The 23,583-nt window shown below is 44.5% G+C and overlaps 1 protein-coding gene across 1 annotated transcript in view; it reads right to left on the minus strand.

Annotated features, from left to right (window-relative positions):
• AP1G1 (adaptor related protein complex 1 subunit gamma 1) overlaps positions 1-23,583 on the minus strand; it is a 4,036,072-nt gene that overhangs the window by 3,143,523 nt on the left and 868,966 nt on the right. Inside the window, exon 6 of the mRNA XM_044079548.1 lies at positions 12,227-12,323. Coding sequence (XP_043935483.1) covers positions 12,227-12,323 — 97 coding nt within the window. The remainder of the gene's footprint in view (positions 1-12,226; positions 12,324-23,583) is intronic.

Genomic DNA, 23,583 nt, shown 5'->3' on the forward strand with positions numbered 1-23,583 from the left:
ATTAAACACACACAAACTCCAAAAACGCAAAGAAAAAGACAGACAGGTCGTTGAGGTCCAAAACTGCAGACGACGCTTCTCCTAAGCCAGTCTCCAGTTCGCCGGTACTCTGAGGTGCCTTTGCAGCCCCAGATACCCTCTACTTCTGATTTTCAGGCCTCTACTTAGAGACATTCGGAGTCCGGTATGCCGCGAGATGCTCAAATTATGGAACCCGCAGAGGTCTCTACCTTGGATGGGTCCGAAGCCGCTGTGCAGGCACTGGCTTCTGAGGGTGAATTCAAGCCTAAATACTTACATATTAAACAGACACCACCTTCAATATTTAGGCCAAAATCTCGATCTATGCCTAAAAAACAAATGATCAAAACGGCTTAAGATTTAATTACTCTAATCAGGGGTAGTCAACCGTCCCCTTCTATGAGGCCTAGGCCTGAACTTGACTATGAATCCTCAGAACAGGACTCTGTCTCTTCTGACTCTAATGACCTGGATTTGTCCATACCTACTTATGAGGACTCTGATGCAGAGGATTCCATTACTACTGCTTCTCCCTCTGAGGATTTTTCTTTTGGGGAAACTTTACATACCTTAAGGGAGCATTTCCACTGGGAAAGTCATGATTTTTCTGAATACAAAAAGAAGCTTAGGGATTTCCTTCTTCCTCAGTATAGGCCTTTGGCTATAGCGCCTGTACTAGGCATTGTTGATGTGTTTTCAGAATCCAGTATGGCCCCTGATTCCCTGCCTCCGGCCCCTTGTAAACCAGACAGATACTACAGGGTTCTTGAGTCCCATAAATTCCTTTTCAAAAATCCTGTTGCGGTTCCTGAAACTATTTGTCAGGGGCCCAAGGGCATTAAGGCTTCTACTGCTAAAAATCCTACCTCTTCTGATGGAGACTCCAGGGCGCTGGATAGATGGAGTAAAAAGGTTTATACTTCTGCAACCTTGGCAATCAGGGCTTCAAACTGTCAATTTCATATGCTAAAATATCAACAGCATATCATGGGACTGCTTAAACAGAAAATTATGTTGATTTCTGACTGTGTGGAAAATAAGGAATTACAGGATTTATTGCATTCAGCTGAACAAGTTGGAAAACATACTTTGCAATGCAGTTTTGATTCTTTGGAGGCCTCTTGCAGGGCTGCTGTTAGTGAATCTGTGCTTAGAATGAATGCTTGGCTTAAGGAGCGATCTCTGCCTGATCATGTTAAGGCAAAACTGTTGGATGCTCCTTTGCAGCAGGACCGTCTATTTGGTAGTAAGGCTGAAGAAGTTCTAAAAAAGATGGAAGATGCAGCTAAATCTATGCAAACTGTGAAAGATTTCTTACAGGTACAACCTCCAAGATTTAGTAGGTACTGGCCTACTAAGAACTGGTCTTTTCCAGTTTCTTCCAGAGCCACTCAAGCCAAACCCAGACATTCCAAAAGCACCAGGTTTCAGTCCCAAGGGACTTTCAGAACTAAGCAATGGAGGGGCCACTGCTTCCAAATCTGGAAATAACAAGACACCACCCTATGGTAAACAGTCTCAATGACTTTCCTTTAAAATTACCAAGCACTTACCTCTTAGCCGCCCCTTTGGGGGAAAAACGGTCTCCATGCAAAAAAACTGGCAACTTATAACCCAGGACAAATGGGTTTTAAATATAGTGTCCCAGGGATACAGATTTCATTTCCACACATTGCCAACTCCAAACAGGTGGCCAGAGGTTCAGAAACAAGTACTTACCCCTCAAACATGGGGGCTTATTCAACTAGTACCAGAAGACGAAAAAGGACAAGGTTTTTATTCCAGACTTTTTCTGGTTCCCAGAAAAGAATTTATGGCGTCCAATCCTGGACCTGTCTACTCTAAACACCTTTCTGGACATTCCAAAATTCAAGACGCTGACTCATCACCAGTTACTTCCTATGCCAGGCAGAGATGCCTGGTTGGGAACTCTAGATTTAAAAGAGGCTTACCTGCATATCCCAAGTAGTGAATCTTGCCTAAGATACCTACACTTCAAAGCAGGCTACTTGCATTATCAGTTCTCTGCACTGCCCTTTGGCTTATCTACCGCACCCAGGGTCTTTACAAAGTGCCTGGCTCCAGTAACTGCATTTTGCAGGCAAAGAAATATTCAAATATATCCATACCTGGACAATTGTCTAATTCAGGCAGAAAACCAGGCCCATTCTTCTACAACATCTGGTATTTGTAAAAAGGATTCTAACTTGTCTAGGGTACACCCATAAACGAAAATAAATCACAAATGGTACCCTCTCAAAAAATTACATTCCTGTGTGCAAGCTTGAATACAACTGCCCAGATGGCTTTCCTTATGCCAGAAAAAGAAATTCATTTGGTGACTTACTTCAAACTGGTGGCCACAAAACCCTGCTATCTGGAAGACAAATACTGCAAGCCTTGCGGTTCATGGCCTCCTGCATTCTTCTAATTCCATATGCAAGACTGCATATGAGGAAACTTCAGTGGTACTTAAAAAGTTTATGGAGTCAACATTGTCACAGCCTGGAAACAATGATTCCCATCATACCTTGCCTGCAACTAGAGTTCCTACGGTGGGCAGAGGCCTACCACCAAAACAAGGGACTGCCATTCACACCACCCCCTGCCGCCCAAACCCTAAATACATACGCATCAGACTATACATAAGTGGGCTCATCTGGCAGGGAAGTGCATTCAGGGAAAATGGAGCCCAAATCAAATGTACCTTCATATCAATCAAAAAGAAATGCTAGCTGTACAGAATGCACTGACAGCCTTCAAGGACTACCTTCATCCAGGACAACTAATGATGAAGACTGACAACACCACGGTCATGGACATAAACAAGCAGGGGCATTGTGGAACACGGCCTTGAGCTATCAAGTACAACTACAAGCGCAGTTCCTGCCAGGAAAGCTGAATATTCTGACAGACGAACTAAGCAGAAATCTCATGGACCCACACGAATGGAAAAGTACAGTTTTGTACCTACCATAAATGTAGATGTCCGATAGGTATGCATCTGCAGTCATCACATATGGGTTGTCCTGCCTCAGGCAGCCCTTCGGTCGGCCGGATTCCAAAGTCTGGGTCAGGCGTCGGCTGATGTCGCCCCTTCCCCGACGTCAGAGCGTCTGGGGTATAAAAGCGTCAGCCGGCGCCATCTTCCTCAGTTTTTCTTGCCCCAGATGCCAGGAAGGCTAAATTTGGAGAAATGCAATAAAAATCCAAACATGCACAATAATATATAAAAACAAATACACCATAATAGATCCCCCCAGTTAGCTATTAGAGGGGTAAGTACCCAAGAAATACCACAGAGGGGAAGGAGGGAGGGTAAACCTGACTGCAGATGCATACCTATCGGACATCTACATTTATGGTAGGTACAAAACTGTACTATGTCCTTCAAGGATGCATCTGCAGTCATCACATATGGGTAGAGTACCACAGCCAATCTGGGGGTGGAGGAACTAAGAAAAGGATGGTGTAGCTAAAATACCCTGCAGGACAGCCATAGCAAAGCCTGCTCTGGATCTGGAATATAAAGGTAAATTGTAATGCTTGGCAAATGTATGCACGGAGCTCCATGTGGCAGCTTCTAAAATGTCCTTGGTAGCCACCCCTCTTAAGAAGGCTGTGGAGGTGGCTGTGGCTCTCGTGGAATGAGGTCTAATGTTAGCTGGTACAGTCTTTCCATGAAAGGAGTAACAAAAGCGAATGCAATTTCCTATCCATTTTGAAATTGTCTGTTTGGAAATTGCTTTTCCTTGTGTACCAGCAGCATATGCTACCAACAGCTGGTCAGCTTTTCTGTAACCTTTAGTTCTGTCCAAGTAGTAGCGCAACTGTCTGTGTATGTCCAGGGTGTGCAGAAGTTTCTCCCCCTTGTTTTGTGGATTTGGAAAGAAGGTAGGCAAGTGAATAGATTGGTTCAAAGAAACCCTGGATACCACTTTTGACATAAATGTAGCATTGGTTCTCAATGAAACTCTGTCCTGATGAAAAATAATGAATGGCTGTACTGCCATCAGGGTCTGCAACTCCGAAACTCTCCTTGCTGAGGTTATGGCCAGAAGGAAGGCAGTCTTCCATGAAAGGTACTGTAGATCTGCAGACGCTGCTGGTTCAAATGGAGGCAGCGTTAGTTTTTCAACACGAAGTTAAGGTCCCAAGCAGGTAGAGGTGGTTTCCTTGGAGGTTTGATGTTTTGATTCCTCTTAGAAACTGTCTTAGGAGAGGATGAGAGAAGACAGGTGGATCAGTATTGTACTGTGCTAAAATTCCTGAAGCATGAATTTTAATGGAAGAATAAGACAGACCATTGTGGAACATTTCTGCCAAATATTCCAGGATATGTGCCATGCTCATTACTGTCGCATCTAGGCCCTTTGTGGTGTTCCAAATGAGAAATCTTTTCCATTTTGCTGAATATGCCTTTCTTGTGGAAGGGTGGCGAGCTTCCATAATAATATCCTTCACTCTCTGGGATAGTTTATCCTGAGGAGTCAAGGTATTCTCCAGGCTGTTAGTTGCAAGGTTTTCAGGTTGGAATGCAGAGTTTTGTAATTGTGCTGTGTCAGTAGAAGTGGCCATAGAGGAAGAGGCCATGGTTTCGTACGTGACATGCTCTTTAGCAGTGGGTACCAGTGCTGTCTTGGCTAGTCCGGAGCTATCAGAATCACTTTTGGCTGCTCTGTCCTGATCTTCAGTAACACCTTGGTCATTAATGGAAGAGGTGGAAATGCATACACTGTTAGATTTCTCCAGCTGAAAGAGAGGGCGTCCACTTTCCACGCTTGTGGGTGGTATGTCCTTGAGCAGAATTTCTTCAGTTGATGATTGTGGGGGGAGGCAAATAGATCTATGTCCGGCCTCCCCCATGATTGTGTTATCTGTAGAAAGATGTCTGGGTGCAGCATCCATTCATGGGCATCCATGATATTTCTGCTTAAGCTGTCCGCCAGTGTATTGTCTTTCCCTGGCACAAACTGAGCTTGCAGCTGTATATTGAGTTTCAAGGAAAGATCCCATAGGTTCATTGCCAGTCTGCAAAGAGGGTAGGAATGGGTGCCTCCTTGCTTGTTTATGTACCACATAACTGTGGTGTTGTCTGTCCTTATTAGTAGGTGGCCTTGATGCAGAAAAAGTTTGAAGGCCTCGACTGCATGTATCACTGCTAGCATTTCTTTTTGATTTATGTGCATGCGTAGCTCCTTTTGTGACCACTGTCCTTGGATACCTCTGCCCTCCATGTGTGCTCCCCAACCTAGGTCTGAAGTGTCCTTTTAATAGTTTGGGTGGTTTTTGGCTTTGTGAAGGACAACCCCCTGTTGGACTGGCTGGCCTGAGCCCACCACAGAAATTCCTTTTGAAGGCATGGAATGAGTGGGATCAAAGTTTCTAAACTGTGACTGTGCTGAGTCCATAAACTCCTTGGGTACCACTGTAGCTTTCTCATATGCAGCCTTGCTTGTGGAATCAAAAGAATACAGGATGCCATGTAACCCAGGGCCTGCAGGATTTTCCTTGCAGTCAGCTGAGTTTGTCTTGTCAGATTCTTGAAGTAATCCGGTAGTTGTCTTTGTTTTTCTTCTGTGAGATAAGCCATTTGGGTGGTTGTGTCTAGATCCGCACCCAGAAAGGTTATTCTTTGGGATGGAACAAGTCTTGATTTGTGCATGTTGACTGTATATCCCAACGCCTGCAGAAGGTTGATGGCATAATTTAAGTCCTTTACCAACGTTTGTTGGTTGTCCGCTTGTATAAGGCAGTCATCCAGATATGGGTATATTTGAATCCCCTGAAGTCTGCAGTGTGCCATTACTGATGCCAGGCATTTCGGGAATTCTCTGGGCGCAGTAGATAAGCCAAAGGGCAATGCTGAGAATTGATAATGCTCTGACCCTGCAAGAAATCGGAGGTGTCTTCTGCAGCTTTGTCTGATAGGGACATGCAGGTATGCCTCCTTGAGGTCTAGAGTCACCAGCCAAGACCCCTTGCCCAGCATGGGAAGGAGTTGCTGTAGAGTCAGCATTTTGAATTTTGGCACAATGAGATAAGTATTCAGTGCGGACAAGTTGAGAATTGGTCTCCATTGATTTTCTTTTCTTGGAACAAGGAATAGTCTGGAATAAAATCCTTGGCCTTGTTCTGAAAGAGGAACTTTTTCTATAGCTTTCATTTGTATTAAGTTTGAGATTTGTTTCAAAGCCTCTGCCCTTGGATTTGGTGGCAGACCTGGCATGCCTTTTCTTTTTGGCAATGTGTGAAAATGGAACCTGTATCCGTTGTCTATTATTTGCAGTATCCATTTGTCTCTTGTAATGCTGTGCCAATTTTTTGAGAATAAAGAAAGCTTTCTGCCTAAAGGTGCTTCTAATTGAGCCTTGGTTGGCGTAGTCAAAGCAAAGTCATTGAGCTTGTCCTTGTGCAGCAGTTGTAGGTCCTGCACTGCCTGTCTGGTTTGGAGGCTGCCATTGACGGCCTCTGTAGGAGCCCCTAGCTTGCCCTCTACCTCTGGCACGCCTGTTCCTGCCTCTCTGAAATCTTTCTGTGTCCGGAAAGGACCAATTCTTGGAAGGCCAATTTCTGCTGAATCTTGGTGGTTGGACTTAAAGAAAATCCTTAACTGTTTGTACAGATTTCGCCTTTTCCTCAAATTTCTTTAGGACCTCTTGAGCAGCGGAACCAAATAACTTTTGCTTTTCCAGTGGAGCATCCAGAAGCTTAGCTTTAACATGGTCTGGCAGAGATTGTTCCTTCAGCCAAACATGCCTACGTATGACTACACCTGTCATTGCTGACCTACATGAAGCTTCCAATGCATCATAACCACACTGCAAGAAATGGTTGCTAACCTGCTGGGAGTTATGTACCAGATCCTGAAGGGATTTGCGATCAAGGGGTACAGTAGAAGACAGTTTCTTATGCATTTCTTCTAACAAATACTCTTGGTACTGTATCATATGAAATTGACAATTTAATGCCCTCATAGAAAGAGTGGCAGAAGTATACACTTTTTTACCCCATCTCTCTAAAGCCCTGGACTCCTTTGCCGAGGGGAGTGGGTACTTAGTAGTAGCAGCTGCAACCCCTTTAGGGCCCTGGGAAATAGTTTCAGGATCAGCAGAGTGGGCCTTGTAAAGAAAATTATGCGAGTCCGGGACCCTGTAATACCTATCGGGTTTAACAGGAGCCGGAGGCAGAGTGTCAGGGGTTATACTAGAGTCAGAGTACACATCATCAATGACATTTAAAACAGGAGGAATAGCCAAAGGTCTATGCTGAGGTAAATGTAAAAAAGTTCTTAGTCTTTTCCTGGAATCAGAATTTTCCTGGCCCTGCCATTTGAAATGCTCTCTCATAGAGTGAAGGGTCTCCCCGAAGGAAAGCTCTTCAGGAGGGGAGGCTGAGAGGATAGGTTCCTCTGCATCCGAATCCTCGTAGGCCGAAAAAGCCTCCTCCTGGTATTCCGAGTGATCAGAGGCCTCCTCTGAGGAGTGGGGATCAGGGGGGGTCCACCCTGGGCCTTTTGTCTAGAGGGGGTTGAGAGCCCCTGTCCGGATGGGGCTGAGAGCCCCTGATTAAAGAGATAAGGTCCTCTGCCAAAGTTAGGATCTGGGAACTAGAAGAGGGTCCCTGAGGAATAACCCTAGGAGGCATAGCTTTAGTGTGTTTAGCAGCTTTAGGCCTGGTGAAGGCCTTAATGGACATGGATGCAGGAGGCCTGGCTGCACCACGTGCTGGTGTAGCTTTGTCTAGTGGAATGGTGTCGGAAGCTTCCAAGACACCAGGTTCTGAAGGCAATTCAATAACCGACTCGGCAGGTGCCTCTGGGGCCGAGGTTGTCGGTTGTACGGTTTCAGGGTTCGGAAGTACCAAGGACTCGGTATCAGCCGAGACCGAGACACTCGCGGTAGGCCTAGCCGTGGTTTCAGCCGAAACCGCGGCCCGCGTGTGTCGGTCCTTGTCTTTCCGTTTCTTAGTTAAATGTGAAGTCGGGGTCTCCAACGGCATTTTATACGAAAAACTAGCCCCAAAAAAATCCTCTGCGAACTCCGACCGACGTCTAAGAGTGCGTCGGTTGAAGGAAGCACAGGCTGAACAGGCCGAGATGTCGTGGTCTGGGCCTAAGCAGGGGAGGCAGTAAGAGTGGAAATCCTTATGAGGTATTTGTTTCCCACAAGTTAAACAATTATTAACTTTATCTGACATCGGCTGAGGCAAGAAAGAGTCCCCAACGGGGTACTTGGCTTTTGAAGTCTTCGGATAGCTGAATTACAGGAGCTGGCCGACCGGCACTTGCGAACTGCTTCTGCTTCAGCAAGAAAGACTGGGGAAGATGGCGTCGGCTGGCGCTTTTATACTCCGGACGCTCTGACGTCGGGGAAGGGGCGACATCAGCCGACGCCGGACCCGGACTTTGGAATCCGGCCGACCGAAGGGCTGCCTGAGGCAGGACAACCCATATGTGATGACTGCAGATGCATCCTTGAAGGACATCTTGCTGCAGTACAGACTCCCATCATTTTTTTTTCCTGTTCAAGTTTTTCGTTAGATATATTCTCCCCAAGGACGTCCACATGTTACTTTTCAGCAAGCTGGTATACGACAGGTGTTTCAGAGAGTCATACATGTTCTCCTACCTAGGGCAATACTCATATGCATACTTGATGAGGATAACTTGTCTCTCACCACTGAGAAGTGAATGGGAAAGGCTGTTCTTTGATCCAGCTGCTAGCTGATTTGAAGGACACTTTACTCCGGAAATATCCAAAGCTCTGGAAATCTTGTCAGATGGTGATACCTCTGCATGTATCTAAATCCCATTTATTAGGAATAATATGGCTGCAGTGGTTCTTGCAGTATTTCACAGGAGTCCATAATACCAAGTTGTAAATATGAAATTTCAAAAACACTAACTCAATACCACAATTAAGACATTCACAGAGGGTTAGGAAAATCATCCCTGTGACTTATTTTTGGTGTGAAATTTCAGACTGTGGACTCATTCTACTAGATATTTATCTACAGTGAGAGACTCAAATGCAATTTTTACCATTGCAAAATGCACTTAAGTTTTAACAGAAAGGACAAGGGGATGGGTAACACTGTATGCTGAGCCTGCCTGCCATTCAGAACAACAGTGTCACTTGAGTTTCCATGACAGTCAGGGTGCAGTGATAAAAATTAATTTATGAACAAGCATAGTGCTCAGGTAAGTAAGGTGCATCTAAAAAGTATCTTTGTTTCGACAAAGCTGTATCCTTCCTTTCACCTATTCTCCACCTCATCCATACACTATAAAACCCCTCATTTACAACCTTCTCCATGAACAAGTACTTTGAAAGGGGGTCTATATTAAGAACATTGAAGTTTCAAAACTTCAAATGTTCTAATATTGACCCCTATTCAGCGAAAGCTGAAAACATCGAACATACGAAACAGCAAATTTTTTCCTAGGGAATAAATTCACTGTTCCAAAACACATACACACAACACAAGCACACCAAACAAATGGCAATCCACACACATACACCTAAAACCTTACACCTAACCCTACACTAAACTATACATACGCCACTATCCACTTACCTTAACCCTAACCCTAAGGGTCCGTCACTATCGCACACTCACCTCACCCGCGCCCTAACTCATCTACCCCACCCTAACCCTCACATCCACACAATCGCACACTTACCTGACCCGCGCCCTAACCCTAACTCACCTAACCCACCCTAACCCTCACGTCCACACAATCGCACACATACCTAACCCGCTCCCTAACCCTAACTCACCTAACCCGTCCTAACCCTCACGTCCACACAATCGCACACATACCTAACCCGCACCCTAACCCTAACTAACCTAACCCGCGCTCAATCGTACACTTACCTGAACCCGACCCATAACTTTCTACCACAGTGCTGAAAATACCAAAGCAACAGAAACAGACAACAGAATTCTTTCCCTAGGAAAAAAATTTGGTTATCTGTAGCTTCAATATTTTCAGCGTTCTCTGATAACGGGTCGATATTAGAACATTCGAAGTTGTGAAACTTCGATGTTCTAATACAGACCCTTTGAAAGACCTAGGGAGACGTCAAGCCCTATGATCTTGCTGCTTGTGCCTAAGTTTACCCTGCCCAGTCCCTGCTGTTCAGGATGACTCACAAAGAGGATTACTAGCCTCAAACAAATGCCCTACACTAACCGCTTCAAAAAAATCCAGCTTTATTCCGTAGCATATTGCCTACTCTGAGGTGATCTCTGCCCAACATATAAAGCTATGTCAAAACCCAGAGCTGTTGGACATGTTACACCTAAAGAAATCCCAATCCCTCAGAGCTACACGCTTTAGGGACCTAAACCTTGTCACCACAATAAACAGGACATGCTGGAGGGATAGATTCCTGTCCCAGAGACTTCCCATACTCTGGAACAGGCTACCCATCTAGGTCAAGCAAAGTTCTTCATTAGCACTCAAGAAAAATCTTGATGAGTGGATGGGAAATAGGAAATGCACCCCGGGGAACACTTCTGTGTCTCTGCGCGACAGTGGCACAGGAAAATAACTTTTTTGGGTGGCATATGCCAGGGAACCTTGTTGGCTAGGCTTACGTAGGCCCTTGGTCCGATAGCCTAGTACCTACCTATAAACCTATGACCTGCTCTTTCTCTCTGGCATGATCTAGCATATTCAAATCATACTCCTCCATTTCTACTTCTCTATATTAAGAGAAGCTCTAGCACCTCAAGTCTCTGGTCATATCCCTTTTCCCTTTCATCCCCCCAAAAATAAATATATTCTGGTGGCTTTCTTCTGGACTCCTCCTGGCAGTTAACATCCTTCTCATTGTATTACCTCCACAAAAACAAGTATTTTATCAGTTCTAAACTTCAACCCAACACACATCTCATAGATAAAGAAATCACCACCAACACCCATTCTCCACCAACTCACCATAACCTTTACTTTTTTTTCTTTATTCAAGTACAATCCTATTTTCTTGAATTTCATCCAATTTCTTACTATCCTCACTAAATCACATGTAAGACAAAGATAATTTCATCCATTCCTTATTTCTCATTTCATTCCCACACATCACCGCCATAGTATTCATCAAACACATACTTAAAGGGTACCCCCGCTTTACTCTTATACAGGCTTTAACTCTTCTTTCCATCCATCCATTCACCAAGACCCATGACAATTCACATAATTAACCTTTCTTTTTTCCTTTGACAATGTGGCGCATACACAACTATCGGACAAGACTTCCAAAGCTTTGGATACCATCCACATCTGCCAATGACATGCACTGTTAAATGCTTTCACTGCTTCACATGCAACTAACCCCCCTTAACCTTTTCCCCTCACTGTACTATCTACTGCTTCTTTCACTATAATTAACATCTTACATTCTTTAACTTCACCCTCTCTCTTATAACTCCCTGTAATATATTCTGAAATATTTTGGAATACTCTTATAAATAAAGCACAGATGTGCAAGTTAAACTTACCATAACACCATATGTTCTAATTGATCACTTTTGCTCCAGCCTAAGCTATATCAGCCCTACCTTCCATTGCAACCGGACAACTTTGCAAAGCTAAGAGCGCCTTCCAAGTGCTCCAACTGTTAGGAGCTCAGGCAGTCTCCATAAAAAGGATAACCGGAGAGCAAAATGCTTCAGAGCACTTTTTTTTTGGCCAAAGGGGAGCAAAAACCCTGAGGAACAATGTTAAGAAACAGACCAAACACCAACAATACACAAGAGCATTTGGCTAAGCATCTTAAGGTCCTCAATCATTTGCCTGGTATTACTCCCAAGTTCCTATGCAAGTGCAACTATGCAGCTGGCGTTAACTTTTTCTAAAGTCTTAATGTTGCACAACATCTACACAGGCTGGGGGTTAAGGCTGCTAGAAAATGTATGCAAATAACCTAAGTAACTAGGTTTATAACCTACAACATGAATATGCACTGCCTTACAAGTTATGCCTAATATTACTTAATTTCTGTGTTACTGTTGTCTTATTTGTAAGTTGCAACTGAAAAAGGGCCATAAGGGTCCATGTGGTCCAGTTCACCTACCAGTTTAAAAAAACAAATGGAATATACAAAACTAAACAAATTCAAACTACAACACTAAACAAAAACATTTCCATTTCTGGTACTACAGTCAGGAGAAAATATAAATGTCTGCAGCTTCTTACCATGATTCTTTTCATTCAGTAAGTTTTTTGTGGCTGGTAAGAACATTTCCATAAGCTCAGGTACCTTTCTAATAACATGGACTGCGCAGAGTGCTGCCTGGAAAGCAAGCAAAGTAAACAAAGATGGCTTGATCAAGCTACTTTTCTCCTGCACAATTTAAAAACTGAACAAATATGAAATCTTCCTTCGTAAAGTCAGCTACATTTCAGGGTTTCAAAGTAGCAAAAGTAATGCACAAAATTGCATGAGATCTACTAAGCTGACTCCTCTTCAGGCAAGACTGTGAACCTCCAATTTATCTTAAAGAATAAGTGGCTTTTTAGGGGAATACAAAACATACAATGAAATGCAAACATAGCTACTATCACACACACTAATATTCAATACAAATTTACATTACATGCATTTCTACACATGTACCTTGTTCAAAACTGTTAGCCAACTCTAAACAGATCTCGCTAATTCCAAAAACAAATCAAATCATATTAACCAATTTATTTACAGTGAGATGAATCACTTCACATAAAAAAATAGCAAAAAGTAATGCAAAAACAGAAGCAAGCCAATGACATCTGTAGGTAGTAACACTTTTAAGAGAAAAAGCAATCATTACCTCAGATACAGATATCTCCCATAAATACAAAACGACTTGCATGAAATTAAAATATGACAGAACATAGGACTTTATAATTTCCAATACTCTCGTTTGTAAAAGCAGGAAACAGGAAGATGCAGATGCAATTCACCAAAGGTGAGAGAATACAGAAGTAGAGAGTCAAGTAATGGCCACAGCTTTGAAGATAACAGAATATCATAGTTTAGGAGCAACATGAAAACAAGCCAAAGGTAGCAAATATAGACAGTCTGGGGAGAGGTTACAATTCAAATAGGGATATAGAAGTATGATAACTTTTTTATATTGTTCGCTTCTCAGGAAAAACTACGTACTCACCATAACGTTCCATCTGTACTGTTGATTTTTCATTTTTCCTCACATATAGGTCCAGATCCGATCCATCAGATCCAACTTGGCTGTTACTAAGCTCGTAGCAACCAAAATTTTTTGGAAACCTCCCCTTATCCACAATGCACCTCTTACCTCAGATCTTGTTTGCTAGGATTACCCCCAGAAAGAAAGGTAAGGAAATTTATATGCAAAGATTGTAAGGAGCCCACTTCTGGTGTACAGATAAAATAAAGGTGGCATGTATTATGTTTCCCATCCTACCAGAAACCAAATGTAGGGGGCCTGGAGGGAGGGGATATGAGGAGAGATGAATAATCAATAATACAGATGGAACATTATGGCGAGTCATAACTTCTTTACCTGATGGTCAATTTTTCATCTCATCCTCACAAATGGGACAGAGTCCCCAACTACCTTCATCCCGGGCGGACTTGGTGGAAGAGGTCTCTCAGAACCATCAAACCAAAGGAGACTCTTCCCCTGGAGACCAAATCCAACTTGTAATGAATGATAAAGTTAAGATGATTAACCCATGTGGCCACTGCACAAATTGTGTCTGTGGAGCCATTAGCCTGGAAAACTGCAGAAGTGGCTGTGACCTTGGTTAAGTGAGCTTGAACAGGTTTGGAAGGACTATACCTTGTGTGGTGTATATGTAAGAAATGCGATCAGAGAGCCATTTGCTAAGGTAACTTTAGATACTGGCAGGCCCTTCCTAGGGCCTGCAAAGGAGAAACAGACTTGCTTTCTGAAAATCTTTAGTCCTATGCAAACAGAAACATAACTGCCTATGGACATCTAACAAATGTAGAACACATTCATCTTTGTTGTTCACGTTAGTAAAGAAAACAGGCAAATGTATGGCCTGATTGATCTTTGAAACAACTTTAGGCAGAAAGGATGGGTTGGTATGCAAGGAAACTGTCTTTATGAAAAATCAGATACAGAGATTGGGAGGAAAGGACCAGAATTTCTGATGCATGTCTTGCAGATGTAATGGCCACTAGGAAGAAGGTTTTCAAAGATAAGAATTTTACATCGCAAGTCCCTGCAAGTTCAAATGGGGGCTGAACAATAAGACATAGTACCAAGTTTAGGTCCCACGGAGGAGAGGGCTCTTTGCGAGGTGGCCTTAATACAGGACCTTTTAAGGCGGCTTTGCAAATATTGTGTGAAATTATTGATAGGTTGTCTTTCCCAATGTGAAAATCCGAGACAGCTGCTAACTGTACTTTTAATTGTAGAAGCAACTGCCCCATTACCAAAGAGGTGAGCCAAAAATTCTAGAATGGAGTGGATAGGTGCTGTGAAGGGATCTACATTATGTTAAGCCCAGATTACAAATTTCTTCCATTTACTCCTATAAGGCGTTTGAGTGAATGGCTTATGGGACCACATCAAACTATAACAGACTGGGGAGGAGAGCATTGGTTGTCTGGTTACCAATGGAATTGGAATAACCCAAGCAATCAGTTTGAGGTTGGAAAGGTTGGGGTGAATCATTCCTGTCAATGCGACAGAGGGTCCAGAATGGGTTTCAGAATCAAGGTTTCGTTCTGTAAATGAGGCCTAAGGAAGGGAAACCAGATTTGTTGAAGCCAAAATGGGACAATGATGATTACTGTTCTCTTCACCTTGTTTGTTTTCTGAAGGAATACGGGAATCAAGGAGATGGGGGGAAAGGTGTATGAGAGCATCCCTCAGGGATTCCCACTGGGGGGGATTAGAGCAAAACAGCTGCTGCATCTGTTTAGAGGTTGCAGCAAAGCAGATCCCATCTGCTTAAAATGTCTTCCGCTACTGTCTGGGTGGTGGACCTAACTCAATTTGTACACCATCACACTGGACTTTCCCAGAATGTGCATTGCTACAAGAAAGCAGCTGGATGAGATCTCCCATTGCCACACTCTGAACCCTTCTCAACACAGAGGGTATGATCTGGTTCCTCCTTGCTTATGTACCAGACCACGGACAAGTTTTGTCTGACTGAATCGCCAATATTCCTAGAGGGATAGCAGTCTGAAATGCCTGCAACGCTAGAAGCGCTGCCCTGATCTCCAGGATGTTTATGTGCAAATTGGCCTCGTCAGCTGACCGGGTGCCTTGGGCAGTCTTCCCCAGATAATGCCCCACACTCCATCTGGGAAGCATCAGTGGTCACAGTGGCCTGATGCTGAGGGGGAACAGGGGGTTGACCTTGCGTCAACTGTTCTGAATGAATCTACCATGACAGGGTTCTTTACCATGTGCCCATTATGAAAATTTGGTAAGACAGTCTGTGAATAATTCTCCATTTGGCAGCTAGAAGCCACTGCAGTATTCGCATGTAAAATCACTCCAACGGAACTGAAACTACAGCTTCAGCCACTGATGCTAAAGCTTGTAAAACATGACAGGTGACTACCTTCTTGTCTCAGAGCAATCTGTGTGTTTAGCACCGGATTGTTAACACTATGGACTGTGGAAGTTTTACAATCTGAGTTGTGACCAGCAGTGCTCCTATGAACCCCAGTGTTTGAGAAGGATTCAGGTCCTATTTTTGGTAATTTATGGTTATACCTAATTCTGTAGAGATTTGAAGAACAGAGTCTCCTACACGGATAAGTACATGCCTGGTCGCGGTGGGTATGAGGCAGTCATCTAAGTAGGGAAACACCGGGAATCTGTGTCGTCTCAGGTGAGCGGCAGTCACTGCCATTCTGGGGGTGGTAGTGAGACCAAAGGGCAGGGCTCTGAAATGGTAATGACTTGCTCTAAGCCGGAAGAGTGGGTGCCTTCTGGATTGTCAGACCATTTTTACATGGTAGTACATATCCTGAAGGTCTATGGAGCACATACAATCATCTTCTTCCAGGAAAGTAAGTATGGACTGAACCGTGACCATTCAGAACTGATTTGTTTAATCTGCTAAGTTCCAGAATTGGTCTCCGGTCCGCTGTTTTCTTTGGAACTATAGAACCCGGAGTAAGTTCTAAATCCTCTCTGATCTCGGGGGACCTCGTGAATGACTTTTCCAGCAGTTTTTGAAACTGAGTGTTTGATCCTTTTGACTGGGTGGAACATTTGGGATTTTTTGGGGGGGTGGGGGGGAGGGGTGGTTGGTGACAGAAGGAGATTTGGTAACATCTGGATATTATCTTCTGCACCCACATGTCAGTTATTTTTTGCCAGGCTCTCCAGTGCAGGGACAGTTGACCCCTGGCTGCTTCCAGAGGTGGACAATTTGGCCTCCTTTCAGGAGCGCTGGAAAGATTTCCCAAAGAAAGATTCTAAGGACCCTTGACTTTGCTGGCCTCCTTTGCTGCAAGGACGGCATCTTCCAGAATTGTCCCCTCTCCCCAAGCCTCCTGTTAAGAGCCTTGAGAGTTGCTGAACCACATTTTACTGCCACCTCTCTGAACCTTAGGCTAAGGTCTCTGAGGGGCAGAAAAACGTATGCCTGCGGCAAAAAACTTTTTTCACACCTGGATAACATATCTTTGACCTTGGAACCAAAAAGGGATGTGCTGTCAAACCGAGCATTGACAAATGAAGACTTAAAAGGCTTGGAACAAATGCATATGCGCATCCAGGCAGGCCTCCTCAAAGTTATGCAAGAATCCGCCACTCTACTTGTTCCTTCGGCTGCATGCTCGATAAACCTCATGGAAGAGTTCGCTACAGAGTATAGGGTTGCCAACTGGGAAGCCACCTTTTCTCATGCTCCCTCAGCTGCTGCTACTTCAAGGGTATCAGACAACTCCTTGATCAGATCCCTTTTCAACTTTGTGAAATGGGAAAGGTAATTCAGCAATCGTAAGGAAAAAGTTGCTGAAGAAAAAACTTGCTTCCTACAGCTATCCACTGTCCTGTAATCCTTACCAGGAGGATGAATAGTGGAACTCTACTCTTGATAGTTCCTTTCTGGGTGCTTCACCCACGACCATGGCATGTACTGCAACCGCTTTCTCCCAGAAAGTCTTGGCAGCTAGAACAGTAATTTTTTTGTTTGGTCTCCGGGGAGTAGGTTCAATGAAATCTGGGCACTCCCATGCCCACCAAGACATCAATTCTATGAGCTCATTGGTGGGTGGAGTGAACCAGGAAGTAGACGGTCAGGAACCAAAGGCTGCCGCGTACACAGACTCCTCAGGTGAAGGATTATTGGACTGCCAAGCCAACTCTCTGTTTTTTAATTTCTACAAATATTTTGGGTTTCTAATACCATGATGGGAATGGACCCCATTCATAAGTCAAAGTACAATTAAAGTTCAGGAAATTAGTATTGTTCCAGTCTTTGATGTTAGCCAAAAGTGCTCTTCGCATTCACAGCATCCACAATGTGCCCAGTAATGACTCCTCCTGCAATCTGTATGGGATTACATGTATTGGTAACATATCTAAATAGGACTGTAAATTCTTTTTTATAAGACTCATTACTCCTACTACTATTGGAACTGTCAGAGTACCTTTCTTCCATACTGATCTCATTTCTGCCTGCAAATCCTGATATTTTATGACTCTCTCTCTCTCTGTACACAAGACACTGTAGTCACTTAGGTGTGGCAATTTCCATGATAAATGCTATTTTTGTCTTCTTTTCATTGACCACTATTATCAAGTTTTCTAGCACCTATCTTTTGAGCTGTTGGGGTGATCCCATGGGATGTAGACCATTTTCTATGATGCTTTGTGGCTCATGTTCCCAGTGTTTTTCACCACTTCAATACCACAATGTTTGCACAATCCCCACTGCAACAGTCTGGTCACATTATTAAGCCTTTCAGTATACAGTTCTACTGCCATTGGTATTCTCTGCTTTAAAATCTCTAGGATGTCCCCAAAGAAAACATTCTCAGGAGGTGACCATAGGGATCCTTCTCCCTCATAAAGGTCGCTGTACACAGTGGATGACTCCTCCATGGAGTCCAAATGCTTCCTCTTGCAAAGCCTCTTCTGAGGGACCTCCTCAGTGGGATACTCTGGGGAGGTGTCAGAAGAGGCAGGAGTGCCCTGATGGGTAACCTAGTGCCCAAGTTCCCATTGTCCTTGTGGAACATCCTGGTCAGACGATGTGCAGAGGGACATAGATGGGATTAAGGATCTGAGGGTCAGATGACTTTATAGATGTGGTGGCAGCTACAGCCCTCTCCAGAGCCACATAAATTGACCATTTTTGAGTGGCGAGGGACTCTGGTTCTGACAAGTCATGCCTGTGAGACAAGGTCCTCTCCAGCTCAGAGGACAGCTCACCCGGGGTAGAAGCCAGAGCTGAGCTTACCTGCAAGGAAGCCCCGAGATGCATTGACAGTTCTGAAGGTCTGGGAATAGAGCGCAGTCATGACCCACGAGGCTCGCTATGGCTCCAGGAGCTCTCCAGCTGCAAAAGGACCAAAGAGCTCCGAGCAAAGGTTTGAGCTGAGGAAAAGGACAACTTCAGATCAGAGCTGAAAGACACTGGGCGTATTGGATCTGATGACCCAGAAGCTTGACCTGAAGTCGGAAATCTTGGATCGTTTGGATTGAGGCCACGAGAGGACTTAGTGATGCGCTGCGCCCCCAAAGATATTCTGTACCATTCGCTCCACGTCGCCTTTTGTAAGGCTTCTGAATGAACAAGAAGGGAACACTGAAGGAGACTTAGGCCTGCTCAAAAAGGGAGACGGTACCTTCGAATGCACAGCTTCTATATTCAGGGAGTAGAGTGTCCCTGGAAGCATTGCAACTGGTTTAATGGGACTGGTGGTCGGATCCGACCCTAACAGATCCAATCTATTGTTACCCGACAGACTTCGAGCCAAAGAAGCTTGATCCAATAGAGAGATACTCAGTGCCGAAGATTCTGACAGAGTCATTGAGTTAGTAGATTTAGGTGGTTTCGAAGTCTTACATCTCAGCTCCAAAAGATCTGTAGGAGCTGAGGAAGGCCTCTTTTCCTTTTTCAGAACTTTTGAAGGAAAAAGAAGGGGACTCGAATGAGCCGACTTAGATTTGGATAAAGTCACTAATTTAGAGTCACTACCCGAAATGGCCTCACCGAATACAGATGGTAGCATGCCCCTCAAAATGAGTTTATTTTTCCTTTCAAACAAGGCCCTGTGGTTGAAGGAATGGCAAATAGCACAGTCTTCCTGTAGATGATGGGGCCCCAAACAGTATGCCTACAGGGAGTATGAGTCACTTAAGGAAATTCTGTGACCGCACTTTGTGCATTTCTTAAAGCCCACTGGCTTAGAGTTTTCCTTCTTCTCAGCCATGATAAAGGGAGGGCTCTTGAGAACACACCCACACAGGCACGCACACAAAACAAATCTCTCAGGGACAAAAAAGGAGAGAGTTTTATTTATTTTTTTTAAAAAATAAGGAAAGAGAATGGGAAAAGGAAACTAACAATAGTAGTAAGGCTACCGCAAAGGGTATAGTGGAAAAAGGGACAGGAACCTAGTAAAAAAACGGTTACAAGCAGAAAAAAGGGAGAGAGAAAGTAATCCAATAAAAAAACAGTTACTACCGGAAAAAAGAAATTATGTACTTACCATGACATTCCATTTGTGTTGTCAGTCTAGACCTTTATTCTCACTGATAGGTAGGATCCGTCTTGGCCTTTCCAATAGCTCGAAGTCTTCAGCAAAGCTCTTGGGCTGCTTCCCTACCCAGAATGCAGTTCCCCTACTTCCTCAGATCCTGTTTGCCCACCCAGATAGAATTATTCTCTACAATATGAAAATTCCATAAATGATAACAGGACCTCTTAGGCTACAGAGATACATGAAACCAGAGTCCACTTAGTCTTCCAGGAGAGGGATGGAGGGCAGGGTTGTGAAAACACAGGCCGAGATGGACAACACACACACACACACACACACACACACACACACACACACACACACATGGAATGTTATGCTAAGATTAGTTGTGCAAAATGTTAACATAACCATAGATGTCCTCCTCTTCCCCATGTTGCAGTATTCTCACAAGTAAGATCCTCCACCTCAGGCAACCCAAACATCCAGCTCATATACCCAAAGCTTAAGCCTGGATGCTGCAAGGTGCATGGGACGTCACATGCAGGGTCATAAACCATGGGCCATAAATGTGACGTCTGCATGCACAGACCTCAGAACTGAATGCCCAGTTGGACAATAGTCTAAGGGTAGGTTCTCTCTTGGGGGTAGGGGGAAGGGAAGGAATATTGCAACACAGAAGAGAAGGATATATACACAGTTATGGTAAGGTTTTACACAACTAATCTATGTCCTTCTATTCTCATGTTGCATTATTCTCACTTGGGACAGTACCACAGCTTATGCAGAGAAAAAAGGTGCAGGGAGAGGTAACAGTCTCCAGGAATCCATAGAGGATGTTTTTTGCGAATCCTGCCCTAGCTCTGGAGATGTTACCCAATTTATAGTGTTTACTGAAAATGTGTACAGAGGACCATGTGGCCGCTTCTAGGATAGTGGGTGTATCCAGGCCTTTGAGAAAGGCCCCTGAAGAGGCCACTGCCCTGATGCAGTGGGCTCTGTGTGGAGTAACTTTTTACCATGGAAAGATTAACACAAGGATATAGCTTTGTGGATCCAGGAGGATAATTTCTGCTTGGATACAGCTTTCCCTGGGGCCCTGGGGTGAAAGGATACAAACAGTTGGTTGGACTTTCTCATGTGCTTAGTCTCTCATCCAGATAAAATCTCAGTTGCTGGTGAAGATCTACAGAGTGGAGCACACTCTCTCTGTCATTCTGTGGCAATGGGAAGAAGGTGGATAAATGGATAGATTGCTCAAGGGACAGTTCATAGACCACTTTGGGCATGAAGGGGTAAGTATGAAGAGAAACCCTGTCCTTGTGAAAAATGGTATAAGGTGGAGTAGTCATGAGTGCTTGTAGCTCAGAGACTCTTCTAGCTGAAGTAAGGGCTACTAGGAAAGACAGTTTTCCAGGTGCACATCTTTAAAGTGGCGAAAGCTGCAGGTTCAAAGGGGGCAGTAGTTTCCATGTTTGCTTGTGATAAGTCCTTGTGCAGAATCTCTGTAGTTGGCAGTTGTGAGGGGAGGCAAAAAGATCCATGTCTGGGCATCCCCATTTCTTTATCATCATGCTGAAGACTTGTGGATCCAGTTTCCACTCGTGGGGATCAGTAATGTTTCTGCTTAGTTCGTCTGCCAGAGTATTTTTCTTTCCTGGCAGGAATTGTGCTTGCAGATGTACTCGATAAGTCAATGCTGTGTCCCACTAAGTCATGGCTTATCTGCAGAGGGGGTAGGAATGCGTGCCTCCCTGCTTATGTACCACATGACTGTAGTATTGTCCGTCCTTATTAGTAGTTGTCCTGGATGAAAAAGGTCCTTGAAAGCTGTCAGGGCATTCTGAACAGCTAGCATCTTTTTTTGATTGATATGAAGATGCATTTGGCTTGAGGGCCATGTGCCCTGAATACATTTTACTGCCATGTGAGCCCCCCAGGCATAATCTGAAGCATCTGTTGTTACTGACTGCCTGGTTGTGGGTAGGTTGAATGGCTGTCCCTTGTTGAGGTGACAGGACTGTGCCCACCATCGAAACTCCTGTTGAAAGCAAGGAATGAGGGTAATCAATGTTCCCAGGCTGTGGCAATGTTGAGTCCAAACACTTTTTAGATACCATTGTAGTTTCCTCATATGCAGTCTGGCATATGAATTAGCAGAATGCAGGATGCCATGAAGCCCAAAGCCTGCAGAATTTTTTTTGCAGATAACTGGGTCTTAGTTGCCAACATTGTGAAGTAAGAAGTCAGCTGCCTTTGTTTGTCTGGAAGAGCTGGGGGGATGTGATCCACCAAGAAAGATGATTCCTGCACGATTGTGTTATCGCAATGGAATGGGACATTGGGAGTTGTTGCTATGACCATTGTGTGAAGAGCATCCATTGTAAGATTCTCATGTGGAATCGGGCTAAAGGGAGGAGAGGGATAGCCGCCGCCATTATCCCTAAGACCTTCAGGATCAGTCTGACTTTGATCTTGTTGCTCTGCAAGACAAGAGAGACTTGTCTGTGTATGTCTGCTACTCTCTGCTCTGTGAGTCTGGCTGACATGTTGACTGTGTCTAGATTTGCGCCTATGAAGGTAATAACATGACAAGGCGACAAGACAGACTTTTCGTAATTTATTGAAATGCCTAGTGTTTGACGTGTGTAAGGTGCAGTCTCTGGCAAGAAGAAGAAGATGCTTGGTGGGGGCTGTAAGGAGCCAGTCTAAATACAGAAACACTTGGAATCCTTGTCGTCTCAGATGAGAGGCGACCACTGCCATGCATTTGGTAAACACTCGGGGGGCTGTAGTGAGTCCAAAGGGCAGGGCCCTGAATTGGAAATGACTGGTTCCCAGCCTGAAGCGGAGGAATCTCCTGGAGCGTCGGCTCATTCTGATGTGATAGTACGCATCCTGGAGATCTATAGAGCACATCCAGTTGTCCCGCCCCAAAAGGGGCAGAATGGACTGCAGCGTGACCATCCGAAATTTTGTTTTCTTGACAAACTTGTTCAAGTTGCTGAGATCCAAAATGGGTCTCCAGTCCCCCTGTTTTCTTTGAAAGCAAAAAGAATTTGAAGTAGATTCCGGATCCTTGTTGGTCTGCTGGAACTGGTTGAATGGCTCTTTTTGCCAGCAGCTTTGAAATTTCTAGTGCTGCTTGCTCCCTTTGACTGGGTGGAACGTCTGGAAGGGATTTTCCGGACTGCTTTGGAATGCGAAAGAAAGGGATTCTGTAGCCTTCGGAAATTATAGACTGTACCCAATTGTCTTGGGTGAGGGAAAGCCAGGCTTTTGGATACAGAGATGATCTTCCCCCGACTGCCTCCGAAGGTGGACAGTCGGGCAACACCTCAGGGATGCTGAAAGGGCTTGTCAGAGAAGGATTCTCGACTGCCCTGATTCTGCGGGCCCCCTCTGCCTCTAGGACAGCGTCTACTATTATTCTTCCCCCCTCTGCCTCTAAAGGGGAATCGACTCCGTGCGTTAGGCAAAACTCCCTGTGGTTGCTTGTGGAACCATATCTTTCCCCCCTTCTGGCCTTTGGGGTAAGGCCTAGAAGGAGTAGAAAAACGGACTCCCACGGCAGAGAGAGTCTTGCCTTCAGTCTCGCACCTAGTCAGGGTTTCCTTCACTTGAGGACCAAAGAGGGATGATCCATCAAAACGGGAGTTAGTGAAGGACGCCTTGAAAGGGTCCGCAAAGTTAAATAGCCGCATCCAGGCGTGCCGACGTAAGGCCACACCTGTACCTGCCACTCTACTCGCTCCATCCGCCGCATATGAAAGGAGGCGCATGGAGGAGTTAACTATTGAGTTAAGGGTCGCCAACTGAGAGTTCATCCTATCCTGAAAACCCGCAGCTGTTGGATCCTTTAACATTTCACTCGCTTCCTTGAGCA

Source organism: Protopterus annectens, chromosome 8.part0, assembly GCF_019279795.1.
Source record: "Protopterus annectens isolate FY-2018-M chromosome 8.part0, PAN1.0, whole genome shotgun sequence".
Lineage (NCBI taxonomy): Eukaryota > Metazoa > Chordata > Ceratodontiformes > Protopteridae > Protopterus > Protopterus annectens.